General features: G+C 35.6%; 3 protein-coding genes and 1 non-coding gene across 4 annotated transcripts; 1 reads left to right on the forward strand and 3 right to left on the reverse strand.

Annotated features, from left to right (window-relative positions):
* The first annotated feature begins 1,577 nt into the window (after window positions 1-1,577).
* trus (programmed cell death 2 like trus) lies at window positions 1,578-8,314 on the forward strand. Its single transcript, XM_074177542.1, has 5 exons — window positions 1,578-1,849; window positions 2,101-2,264; window positions 2,321-2,595; window positions 6,286-6,727; window positions 7,882-8,314. Exons 1-5 carry the CDS (start codon window positions 1,742-1,744, stop codon window positions 8,141-8,143), a joined length of 1,251 nt encoding a protein of 416 aa, XP_074033643.1. The 5' UTR covers window positions 1,578-1,741; the 3' UTR covers window positions 8,144-8,314.
* Window positions 1,922-1,993, reverse strand: TRNAA-CGC (transfer RNA alanine (anticodon CGC)). Its single transcript has one exon. It is a non-coding gene; the product is annotated as a tRNA-Ala (tRNA).
* LOC111513167 (solute carrier family 25 member 32) lies at window positions 3,873-5,334 on the reverse strand. The gene has a single exon (XM_023169333.2). The coding sequence runs from the start codon at window positions 5,202-5,204 to the stop codon at window positions 4,281-4,283; it is 924 nt and encodes a 307-aa protein (XP_023025101.2). The 5' UTR covers window positions 5,205-5,334; the 3' UTR covers window positions 3,873-4,280.
* A 3,080-nt stretch (window positions 8,315-11,394) lies between the features above and the next one.
* Window positions 11,395-12,601, reverse strand: LOC111513168 (peptidyl-prolyl cis-trans isomerase-like 3). The gene is made up of 4 exons (XM_023169334.2): window positions 12,459-12,601; window positions 12,173-12,409; window positions 11,729-11,847; window positions 11,395-11,674 (listed from the first exon to the last, which is right to left on the reverse strand). The coding sequence occupies exons 1-4, from the start codon at window positions 12,459-12,461 to the stop codon at window positions 11,548-11,550; spliced, it is 486 nt and encodes a 161-aa protein (XP_023025102.2). The 5' UTR covers window positions 12,462-12,601; the 3' UTR covers window positions 11,395-11,547.
* Between the last annotated feature and the right edge of the window lie 727 nt (window positions 12,602-13,328).

Below are 13,328 nucleotides of genomic sequence, written 5' to 3' on the forward strand. Positions count from 1 at the left end.
GTGTTATTTACGTAATATTAGTTTATTATTTAAAAATATAAACCTGATATAAACAATTATTATGTGCTAGTATAATGCCAACAGAGCATTGCTGTTTTGTTAATTGTATGTTGGATAATCGATTTCCGGAAGAAAACGTGTTTTTTATACCATTTATAAAACCTCATATTAACGAGGTTAGATGTACGAAATGGATACATGCTTCGAGGAAAGAGGATTCAACAGTGCGAAAAATAAATAAATATCTATTGATATGTATGCTCTAAATATGAAGTGAATAGTAAATTTTTCACAGTTAATTACCATTGATTAAAATGACTTATAACCTCAATCGTTTATTAAATTAAATTCATTCATTATATTTAATTAAATTTAATTTATTACCATCTATATTTGATTCATATTTCACTTGGAAATAAATCTGAAATTCATAATTATTTTAAATTTCTTTTATTACAGTTTGAATCTACCGCTACTCATTTACTAGAGTCTCAAATCGAAAGTCAAAAATGTTTGTTGGTTTTTAAGAATATTTACAAAATATTGGGAATGTGTATAGTGTTGTGTGGGGTCCTGCTATAGGCTTATGCCCCTTCAAGGATAGTGGTACCTGAGTCTGTATACTAACCTGTCCATTAATTAAAAAACTAATAAATAGAGTTTATTCTATGATTTACACTATAAGGGTTTTACAAAAACCGCGATACGTGTTTCGCTATACAATAGCTTCTTCAAGCATAACTGAAAATCATAGAATAAACTCTATTTATTAGTTTTTTAAATATGGATTTTCATCAAGTATCGGCCAGTTCTATTCAATTGTCTATTAATTCTTTTTTTTTTCAGTTACTTTTAAATTACGGCATGCAAGCCAACGTTTTAATGCTACAACATTGTGATCCTTTACAGTTGCAAATTTTAGTTTTGCTCCAGGAATATTTTCTTCTATTAAAAACATTCTTTTTTAATTGTACTTTACCATATTTTTATATGAGGATTAGGCAGTTTTGTCCCTACCGAACTACTAGCGCTGCTAGTGAGTGATTTGTCGTACTTCAGCAAAAAGGTTCATTAGACATGATATTTTCAAAATCCATGTAATGAAAAATTATGTTCCTGAAATAACTTTTGAATTTCTCATATGAATAACGATGAATGACATGCTCAGGTGGCATAAGTTTTCGGTTTTCACGATTATGATTTTGTAAAGTGGCATTCGACTCTTATCGTGAACCAGATGAATTAGTCTGTGGAGTACTATTGCGACGCATCAACAAATATCAATTGCCTTAAAAGACATCTTGATTACACTCAAATTCAATTTGTTCAGTAACTTCACTGTCATTATATATAAAAAATGAAAACACTCCTTTTTTATAAAAATAAAGTTAGTATGCAATTATTGAAACTTATTGTTAAGACCTACTTAACTTCCTTAACACTTCTACTTCAGTTTTTCAACCTCGACATTTGTAATGTTTACATGAACGCTCATGGGAGTGATCGTTCTGAATGCTTAGTGGAACGCACTGTAAATCATTGTCAAAATACTAAACCGCTTTTCTGCCTATTGGTTTGTTCAGCAACTGTAAAGTCAATAACCCCTACCTAGAGTCCTAGAGATCACATTTAGCACTTATGCATGCTTTATGTTTTTATAAATGTATATGTGATTAACTTATTTTTTATACCACTGATCAGTTGATTTTATATATTCTGAGTTCCGAGTAGTAAATAAAAAATGGCAACGCGTACCATCCGGGTACTTCTTGGGTTTGATGATGTACCTCTAACAGATGAATTTAAACACATATTGCACTTTACTTTTAGCAAAATTGGAGGAGTACCAGTGAGTATTAATTTTTGTAGTTTACATACATAGTGTTTATTTTTAAATTACTTGGAGAAAATAAAAAAAAGTTGGAGGAGCTGGGATTTGAACCCAGGACTTTCAGCATGCGAAGCAGACACTCTACCACTGAGTTACACCCCCGATGATATATAGTTGGGAAATGTTGATAAATTGATACAATTCTCAATTGTGAATATGCAAACTTGAATAATAAATCAACAAACATATAAAATATAACTTTTTTTCAGGATTATCCAACCAACTTTAAATTGGATCCGCCAATTTGTCCCCTATGCCAACTCCCAAGACCTTTGGTGATTCAACTATATGTTCCTTTAAGGGGCTCTGTATATCATCGAACATTTTATGTATTTGCCTGCATCAACCCAAATTGTTGGGGTTCAAGCGAAAGGTGAGAATTTAACCGTTAGCATATGTAAGACAACACTCACTTCATGTCTTTTTCAGTTGGTTGTGCATCAGAGTTCAAACCCCGAAAAAGCTCGAAGATCCCCCCAAGAAAGTGACTAGCGTCTCAAAGAATAGCCCTACTGATTGGTGTAGCGGTGCAGACGATTGGGACGATAATATGGCTAATGTCGAAGAAGAGAACGGGAATGTTGTTAGCAACCTTGAAAAGGTTTCTGATGAGGACGATGAAAGTTGTTCCTTAGAAGACTCACTTCAATCCTGCTTTGAAAGCATGACTGTAGACGACAGAAATGCGAATGAGGGAGCACAAGGTCTGTATTATCAGATGTCGCGATAACATATTCAAAAAACATTTCGCTTGACAGTTTACAAAACCCCGACACGTGTTTTGCTATACAGGGGTCTCTATACTGACTGAACAAATGATTTTGCTTTTATAGTAATTTGAATCGTAATGGCTATTACTACCTGACAAATTTCTACTGATAGATTAATTACATAAAATATTTACCTTTTGAGGAACAACTCATTAAACTGGAAAATAATGAATACAAGTTTTACCTGAAACCTCATTTTACTCACTTTTAAAATCTATCCTAATTGCCAATTTCATCATTGCAAACTAAATTCAATTATCTAGTTTTAAAAATTCAGGATTATTGATTCAATCTATCAATTTATTCAATCTATCCTTGGTCAAAGAAGAAACGGACTGGTTTAAGTTTGACGATAGTCGTGTCACGAAGTGTTCTGGCGATGCATTGAATTTATTGGAGCCTCTGGAGACACCCTACATTTTGTTTTATGAGAGAGAGGACATTGTTAGATCAAGATCTTCAGATGATGTGGTGCTGCAGGTTTTTCCGGGTTTTCCTGCAGCTGAAAAAGCAAATGCGCCACTGGAATCAATGAAGTCGCATTTAATCGATGATGAAAAGGTTAAACAACAGTGGTTCCAAGTGTGATCCTTGTGGAGCACCCGTTGTAAACGCGATGGTATGAGAATAGTAATAGCAGTTATTATTTATTCAAATTACGTATGTACTTTCATTGCAACCACTGCTGAACTTTTTGTAGCAACGGTTCAACTATTTTTATATAGTTGAATACGTTCGTAATCGAAAGAGGAAAATTAAGTTGCTTAATGACTTTTATTCATTAAAATTGACAAGTGCATCATCAAAACCAATATCAACATCTAAACATGTCTACAGGGCACACTAAAAATTAAATGGCAGTTCAATACAGAGATGACTGAAAATCAACAATTTCTAACAACCACAACATGCGTCTTGTTTGTTGTTGACCAATAAACCTTACTCTTATACTGTTTTTCTGAACAATTGGATGTAACTAAAGATTTGCTAAAGGTGTGCTGTTTCATCCTTGTAGAGTTTGCTTATAAAGAGTATTCTCAAAAGGAGCTATTTTTTTTTAATTAAAAATAGACATTAGAGGGTATATAGTAGTGGTTCATCACCATTTAATATGCTGCGGATCCCAGTGATGTAAATGAAGCAGAAAAAAGAAATGTTTACACATAAGGAAGTTTAAATTACAAGAACACAGTGGAAAACAAAAACAAATATATAATAATAGTTTTATTTGGAATGACTAGTTTGAGTTACAAAAAGGTGTTACTTGGAACAAATTATTCTGTAAAAAATTATAGACAATCAATGAATAAATATTTTTCGAGCACTTCTGAATCACAATCAATATAAATAAAACAATGTTGAAGATTTTCTGAAAACTCAATTATCTTTCTTGATATTTTACCACAGTATTCAATTTCAGTGGAACAAAAAAGTAATGAAAGATTTTGTTACACAAGCGCCATACTCTTTTTAACAGGAAAAACTAACCCAGAGCTCCAGTAACAATCAAAGGAACTTCTCTTACCAGCAACAACAAGAAAGGTGCTACTTCAATATGATCAACTTTTGAGAAATCAACAAAAATCAAAATGTCAGTTGCTAACCCAGCTCCTACAAAATCATTTGTATTGGAGCAAAGCATGAGAAACGTTCTCATAAGTTACGAAGGTTATCATTGTCGCAGGAGTAACTCTGATCAAATTCGTGCCCAAGCCCTTGTAGAACCCTCTCCATCCCTCGTACCTCGCCGTCTGGTTAACGCAGTGCCAGGCTCCGTCATACGAGTAATGCTGATTCTGCAGTCTTGCCCTTACCACTTGATAGGGATATGTCATTGCTGCCGCCACCAACTTCGAAGTAGCTGCAAAGGTCAGGTACTCAACAGTGCCCAATTTCGAACTCAATGGTTGGTTATAGTAAGAGCTGTAGAGCTTCTTCAGCTCTTCATAGACCATGAACTGAATAGCCCCATGAGAGACTCCGAAAATCCCTGGTACAAGTCCCTTGTAGTAACCCCGAACTCCATCCAGTTTGTAAATTTTCACTAGACAGTCTACCATACCGTCATAGAGCTGAACGGGGCCACTGAACTGCAGGCACAGCCGCGTCTTCACTACCCAGATTGGGTTTGTGATGAGGAGTGTAATCAAACCTGCTCCTGACGCTGTCAGAAGATGCGCACCGGCCCCCAACTGCTTGTCACTGTCTCCGTCCTGCCGCCACGTTTTCAAGGTGTTGTAGAATAAGAAGTAAAGGCCCCACGAGGATCCTGCTCCCCAAACGTTTGGAGTCACTCCCCTGTACAAACCCTTGAAGCCTTCCTGACGGTATATTGTCGCGAAAGCGTTGGCTATACCGTTATATTTCGGCGTAGATTGTAGTCTTCCGTCGTTGACCGCGAATCTGATTTTGATCACATCGAGGGGATGCAGAATGATGGTCGAAGTTACCCCTCCAGACATTCCAGCCACCAGGTGTTGGTACTTGATTTGACTGAAAAGGCTCACCTCTTGGTCCACCGAGGTTTTGGTTATTGCACTCATTTTTGTTTGTAGTTACATTATGTCTTCATTATCTCATTTCGTTATCGTCATTGTACGAAAACTGTTTAAAATTGTGCAACCGATGTGAGGTTAAAGTAAAACTCCAAACTGTCATAGCTTGGAACGCAGAATTCATATTCTTGTCAACCACAGAATGACAATTACATTGAATGACACTAGGCTAACGTTGTTACAAATTATTCTAATTGTGTGCTAATACAATGCTGTCAATGAATCTTTATACATGCGTGATCGATTTGTTCATCCGAAATAAGTCGGCAAAGTAATGTAAACGACGTGAAATTTGGCTAGTAATTTTAGAATTTATTCGTGATTTACGTGTCTCCTGCATACCTTTCATTGAATAAGTTTCCGTTTCTTTTGAACATTGATTGTTTGTAAGAAACAATTCAATAATTTCCACCCTTCTCGTAATAGACTAAACCATTTTTTATCGAATTGAAATAAATATAGTTTAAAAAAACTAAAAAAACGCGCTGTTAAAGATTATCGAACTAAAAAGTTGAAGATAAATATAGTTTTAAAAACTAAAAAACACGCTTTGAAAAAACATCAAACTAAAAAGTTGAAAATATTTTTTTTAATAAGCTTAAAACAATACAGATCCCGAGCTTGAGAGTTACAAACAAACATACATACAGGTGAAGCTAATATAAAGCGTGTAAAAAAACACAGAAATGAAGTATTCACATCAAGTACTTTACTGAAGGAAAAGTCGAGTTGACGACTGATATTTCTTAGTTTGAAAACAATTTGTAAATACATCGTTCAGTAAAACATTTGTGATTCAATTACTTGCTTGCGCGTAGCCCAGATTTTAAAAACGAAAAGCCACTTTGAAGCAAATTTAATGCCCTTCAAAAGATGTATCATAACATACCCCTTTCCATTTTAAAAAATTGAAGAGTTGAAGTTACAGTCATGAAATGAATGTGTAAATATGTCGCCCCGAAAACAAAATTTACGAGGATTTTCTTTATTTGAGGTTGTCAACTTTGCTGGACTGTTTCCAATAGGCCACCCTGTGTTTCTCCGAAAACATAGTCTTTTTTGTTCATAGGTGGCGCAGTCGGTAGGATTTACTCCCCCGCAGCGACGGCCGAAATCGAAGGCAATGAGGGCGAGGCGATAATCATCGACACCCCCACCTACCCCCAACACGACATCCCGGCTCTGCTACAGGAAGTGACCCCTTTACCACCTGACATCTGCCTGTCGGACCATCGCCGGGCATCGCTCATCCAGTTCGCCTCGTACTCACTTATTATGAATTTTGAAGTCGAAGACAATAACTATTGCTACGCCACCAGCGTAGAACACGTCAAAGAACTTCTGCTGGAGTATCGTGAAAACGAGGAGACCGTCGAGCAGACCAGTCCGGATGGGGAAGGCGCAGTAGGCCACGACTTCGAGATGTATGAGGAAGGCAATCCGGCCCACGGCGACAAGATGGGACATAACTTCGTGTCGAAGATCCAAGCGAACGGCTGGCCCATTTTGAGGTGAGCATTTCAAAAAGTCATTCAAAACGGAAAAACTCGCTTATAAGCCCGAATAACATTTTGTTCTCATGTCTGTAGAATAAACGTGCCTGACAAACGAATTCATTAGGGAAGCCACAACATTCTCATACTTGGATATTTTGTTAAGCTTTCATATCCAATCGATATATTCGTTTAAATCTATTTTCTATTACAAATAATATCGATAGACTCATTTGATTGAATCACTTGTTGACGGATGTATCTCTATTGTCCATTTGAAGGCTTGAATGACATTTAACAGAGTAAGTCCATTGGACATCAGAGCAGGGCTGCTCCTGGCTATACAGTTGTACGAATTGCTATACAATTCTATATTTTTTCGTACATGCATACCACATATGGCGAAAACCATACATTTTGACTTCATTTGGTTTTGCATTACGTCATTGATTCGAACGAGGCCACGGTTATATATTTACAAATTTCAATCACTTCGTCCTTCGATAGTCGAGTAATCTGTCTATCTCTGTCGTCCGTCTCATTATGACAGGCGTTTCCGTCTGTCATAGAAGTCATAGATCACCATCACGTCGATCACAGAGCACTTAATTTTGAGATCTGTCAAATATGTTGAAAACCGCTGACGCTAAAAGAAAAATAAATCCAGTGAGAAAAGACGAATTTCAAATAAATATTTGTGAATGGTAATTGGTAGTTCACCTCACCCTTCTTGATATTTGTTTTAGGATACTTTGTGTTGTCATTTGATTTCATACATAATATAAGCTGAAGCTAGATTAGTGAAAGCAGAATTTTCAATTAATATTAATGCAAATAGTAATCAAATCTGTATATTTGTAATAACCACTTCGAAATATTCACATACGATGGATTGTCTGCGCATGCGCTAATCGCTTTATTCCATCTCTGCAACATGCGGGAAGCTGTCACTTGTCAATTATTCTGATGACAGTGTTGGCGACCGTTGATGCTATACAATTATAGCGAAAAGCATACATTTTCACCTGTCATTTTCGTACAATTTTGCCTTGGAGTAGCACTGCATCATAGTGACTCATCACAGTGAATAATTATTGTGAAATGTCAAAAGCTACCCGTCGAATGAGGTGCCAAAAACGACCATCATGACCTAATGATAAATACACTTTCAGGTACAGCAGAGAATTCCCCCCTTTGCTCACCCGCCCCCTGACAAGTCAGCCAAAAGAGTGTCAATATTGCCGAGGAGAGGTCGTTTTTGAGTTCCAGATCCTTCCCACCATCATTTCCAAATTGACATTAATCACCGACCCGATTCACTCTGCCAGGTTAGATTTCGGAACTGTCCTAGTGTACACATGCGTTAAGAGCTGCTGCTCTCCGGATACGACCTACCGGATAGAGCCTCTCATTTTGCAGAAGGAGATTTCCTAACTGAGAAGTTTTTAGGTTAGTTTGCAAGTCTGCATAGTTTAGCAAAGTTGCTCTGAAATCGTGCACTCTGTCAGTGCTTTGTTAATGTTACCCAGAGCTAAATGAGGTGAATTTGTTAAAAATACTTTGGAAAGCATATTTTGACGTGAAAATAATTTTTCCTGCAATGAACTAATATTTTATTCCAACCTGCAGACTTGCAAAACATATTCTTCCATCTTCCACAATGATAGTTGATTCTATTGATAGACTAATTGAATTCTAGCCGTCTCTATAGACTCAGACATTGTTTTAGTTCGAATACAGAAGAAAAGAGGTTCGAAGGTCTATTTGGTGAAGTTTGGCCCAGTTTTTGCGATTTAAATTGAAAAAATGTAGGGTTATTGTTTGAGTGGACTAATACAGTTTTAGAAAAACATCTTCCTCTTGAAGATGTTCACTTGGTGATCGAAACACGTGTCGAGGTGTTGAAAATAACAGTTTGGTGTTGAGAAAAACTCCAGTTAAATTCATATATTCAGTTATAATTGACTAGGATTTATACCCAACTTGGTAAATGCAGGTAACACCAACCATCTATTAATCGCATCAGTGGATATTGTCGGACATCTGTATGGGCGACATATAGGTTTTATAATTCGAACGTTCAACCCTCTTAAGAAATATAGAGCAGGTATAGTAAATAATTTTTTTGGTGGGAAGAATCAAAGCAACAAAACGCACCTAATGTAATAGCGAAAGACGGTTTGTTCGCTGGTTGAAAGTTAATCTTTGTGAAAAGCAAAGTGAACTTGAATGTGGTTAGGAACAGCAGCCGCATGGCATAAATAGATCAGGTGACGTCACAGCGTAGGATTCTGAAGAAAATGGTAATCTAGAAACATTCGCACACCATCTGTTGAAAACAGTTCTCACACCAGAACAAAAATAATGTCTCTGGACGCGCGTTTCACTTATCAAGTTAGCGTAATCATGAGATGTGTTAGAATAATTCCTATGGCTGTTATTGTTGTTATATGCATCTACACGAACCATTACCTTACATAATCAGAGTCGTTAAATTAGTTTCTAGTATTTTTTTATTGTTCCTAATTATCGCACAGGCACCGCTCTGAGAGCGTCTTAATGATTTTCCTTCGGAATTTAAGACTGGAGCAAAATTGGGCGAATATTTTCTTTCAGAAGAACCTTTGAATTCATCGCCTTCGGTACTTTCCACAGAGCTTTGTATGTTGCGCTACAGTCCGTTTGGCTAATAAGAAATGTTCCTTGGTTTTTGAACGACACTCTAGAATTTGCATGCATGTTAGCATCTTTTCATCTGTGGATTAGTGAATATTATGTCTTGACGTGGCTTTTCTTCCCGTTAACTTTGTATTTTTATAGTACACTGTAGCGGTTTCTGAAGCAGCTATTCATGATAATGTGTTACGGCTTTGCTGAAAGCAGTCAATATTGCTATACAATTGTCACTGATTTGTAGCTTGTAGTGCCCATGTACACTTACAAAAAATTTTATCTAATACCAAAAATCAATCAATCTTTGAATATTTCGAAGCTAACAAAGATATCTACACCAAAACGTCCTGTACAGATCACCAAGTAATAGTAGTGGTGTAATGATTTATTTCTTTTATATGAGTGTGAACTTTTCCAAAATCCATCCAAGATCTACATTCTGTCAAAAAAGTACCAGGAAGGAATTGTCGAAATTATTTTCGTTGCTAGATTGGCACAACTGTCCTCTATACTTACGCAGTGTTCTTCTTCTTTCTTTATTGGCCACTGCTTCCTATTCAGGCGCAATTGGGTCCAGCTCAGGGTTTGAGCTCAGAAGAAAGAAACGAAGATGATGTTAACAATTTTTTCTCAATTACCGCGGAGTTGTGCACTCGAAATTCTTGCCAGAAGGTGAGACAGTACGTAAAGAATATCATCTGACCGTTATGCGGCGTTTGAGAGAGGGAATTCGCAGCTAGCACTGAAGTCCATTCCAAAAAATTAATTAAAAAGTCTTTCGATGATTGGGTTGTTGTGGAATTGGCTGCGGTGGTAGTGCGCCCGACTCACGATCGGAAGACCGTGGGTTCGATTCCTTCCTCGACCAGATATTTTTCTCGAGATAATTTATCTGGTTGAAGCTGCAATCTGCAACCGTGTTAGGAATCACACGTTAAAAGGTAACACCTCGTTTCTCAACTTCTGAGAGTTGTCGTTCGTATGGGCGCGACAGCTGATTAACGGAAAAACAGATTTGGCAATAAAGTAAATTTGGAGTAATATTATATATTTTGCGTTTCATTGACCAATTTCCGCTACTTTTTCGACATAGTAGACAAACATTTTTAATTTTTTCATGTATTTAAAAAAAAAGTCTGAACATTAAGTTTTTAAATCAGAGAAAAAAATGAAAGTTTTAGGAATCGTCTCGGTCAAAGATTTTGTTTTCCAGTGGTTGTATCTATATTTGGAGAACTTTTTTTATTTAATGCTTATGCTGTTGAAGTATGTCCTATTTTTTAGGTTAATTGATTTAAGTTACTAGGTTACAGTTCTCTTCGTCAACTTCATGACTCCAATGGAGTTATGAAGTATTTATTTTGTTATCGAGCATAAGCAATTACACATTTTTAGGTGCCGGGAATGAACATATTAGGCGGTAAAAGTACAGCCTCCTAATTGCACACAAAATTTTCAATGTTTAAAACTATTTATTGCCTTCTAGTACTTGTGCTTAAGTGATAACTATATTGTTGCCTATTGAGGTAATGATGGAATTGAAAAATAAACTATGTAAAAACAGATCCTTTTTACTCTTATTCATTGACAACTATGATGTGTCATATTTATAGTTATTCTTTATACAATAAAGAAATGAATATATTTTAGGTTGTAATCGATTCTGTTAAAAAAAGCAATGTAATTTATGTTATCAAATGTTATATTGTCAAAGTTTACAGATTGTCTTTTTGAAAATGAGTGATTTCACCTAGTTTTAACAGGCCATGTGTTTGTATGTTTTGGATATCATATTAAGTTTTACAGCAGGCATCAATCGACATTTTTCATAAAGAAATGTAGTTTCATTGTCAACATGTTCTAACAATTTTTAATCAAACTTTAATTTTAACTGAGTTCATTACAAACTCATAAGTGCATGTTTTTTGAAAAAATTACATTGGTAATCACTATTCTCAAGTATATATTTAAAGAATTATATATATTATACTCTGGTAAGAAATAAAATCGTCCAATTTCAAATCGTTTAATTCACAACCCGCCTTTTTATGAATTTACAACAAAATTCCGTGTCGATGAGGTCGGACATCTGTATAGATCAGTCACTTTGAATGAACAATTCAGTCCCTGGAAGGAATGCTCTAGCTGAAAGAAAGTATGTCGAATCATCCTGCTAAAGGGTTGGCATGTATTGTAACACTGTTTATCCTGATATCATTCAAAGGTCTGAAGTTTTTTGGGTTGACAGGCACTTTTTCCAGCTCATCGAGTGTATCTAAGCCATCGATAACTCTGAAAAATGAATTTTGCTCACTGAGATTTTTTTTTTTAGTAAAATCTACTCACTTTCCAAACACTGTATATTTGAGGTCTAAATGTGGTTGGGGTGCATAGGAGAAGAAAAATTGGCTGCCATTGGTATTTGGCCCATTGTTTGCCATGGAAACGATTCCCTTTGTGTTGTGCTACAAAAAAAACATCAAATTTTTCTGCCCATTTTTTTATTTAAAAATGTTCGTCAATAACTACTTGGCGGTACCTACATTCAAATATTGAAATTTAGTAAGTATAACTTACTTACGAAATATACTTAAAAACGTTCTAAAAACACAGAAAAAAATTGAATGAACTCAATAAATACATTAATATGTGAAAGTTCAAAGAGATTTAGATTGAAGGTTAAGTATACTTTCAAAATCTACTTTTTTTCTCTTTGGCCTAACAATCTACACGTGAATCAGTAATCTCATCATACATTCATCTATCTTTTTTTCGAACTGTTTCACTTACTTTCAGTTGTTCTTTGAATTCATCTTCAAATTTTCTTCCCCAAATAGAGGAACCTCCCTTTCCCGTGCCACTTGGATCTCCGGTTTGTACTATAAAGCCCTTGATATTTCTATGGAACAGGCAGCCATTGTAGTAGTCACTAGCACAAAGAGCCAGAAAGTTTTCACTGGCTTTTGGACAGGACTCGCAAAAGAGTTCTATTTTGATGTTACCTAAATCCGTATGTAATGTCACTGACTGAAAGAACTTATTTAATTTTTGTCCATTCAAATGATTCACATCTTACCATTTTTTCAGCAATTTAATCAGTTGATTTGAAAACTAATGCCGATTTTGGTTAGACTACTCAGTAACGTCGTAAATTGACAATCTTAAGGTTATTTTATTGTTATTTTTATATTATACTACTATTTACAGTGCTGCTCTAAGGCAAAAAAAAATTGTACGAAAATGACAGATGAAAATGTATGCTTTTCGCTATAATTGTATAGCATCAATGGTCGCCAACACTGTCATTAGAATAATTGACAAGTGACAGCTTCCCACATGATGCAAAGCTGGATTAAAGCGACTAGCGCTTGCGCAGGCACTCCATCGTATGAGAATATTTTGGAGTAGTTATTGGAAATATATTGATTTGATTACTATTTGCATAAATATTAATTGAAAATTTTGCATTCACTAATCTAGCTTTAGCTTATATCATGTATCAAATCAAATGATAATACAAAGTCTCCTAAAACAAAAATCAAGAGGAGTGAGGTGAACTACCAGCTACCATTCATAACTATTTATTTAAAGTTCGTCATTTCTTTTTTCTCACTGTGGATTTATTTTTCTTTTAGCGTCAGCGGTTTTCCACAGATTTGACACTTGACTGATCTGAAAAATAAGTGCTCTGTGATCGTGATCTATGACTTCTATGAGTTCTATGACAGACGGACACGCCTATCATAATGAGACGGAAGACAGAAATAGACAGATTACTCGACTATCGAAGGACGAAGTGATTGAAATTTGTAAATATATACCGTGGCCTCGTTCGAATCAATTCAAAACCAAATGAATTCAAAATGTATGATTTTCGTCAAAGTGGTATGCATGTAAAAAAATTATTGAATTGTATAGCAATTCGTACAATTGTATAGCCAGGAGC

This window comes from Leptinotarsa decemlineata, unplaced genomic scaffold (assembly GCF_025532065.1).
Source record: "Leptinotarsa decemlineata unplaced genomic scaffold, Ldec_3_MD MMD2_tig00002974_RagTag_RagTag, whole genome shotgun sequence".
Lineage (NCBI taxonomy): Eukaryota > Metazoa > Arthropoda > Insecta > Coleoptera > Chrysomelidae > Leptinotarsa > Leptinotarsa decemlineata.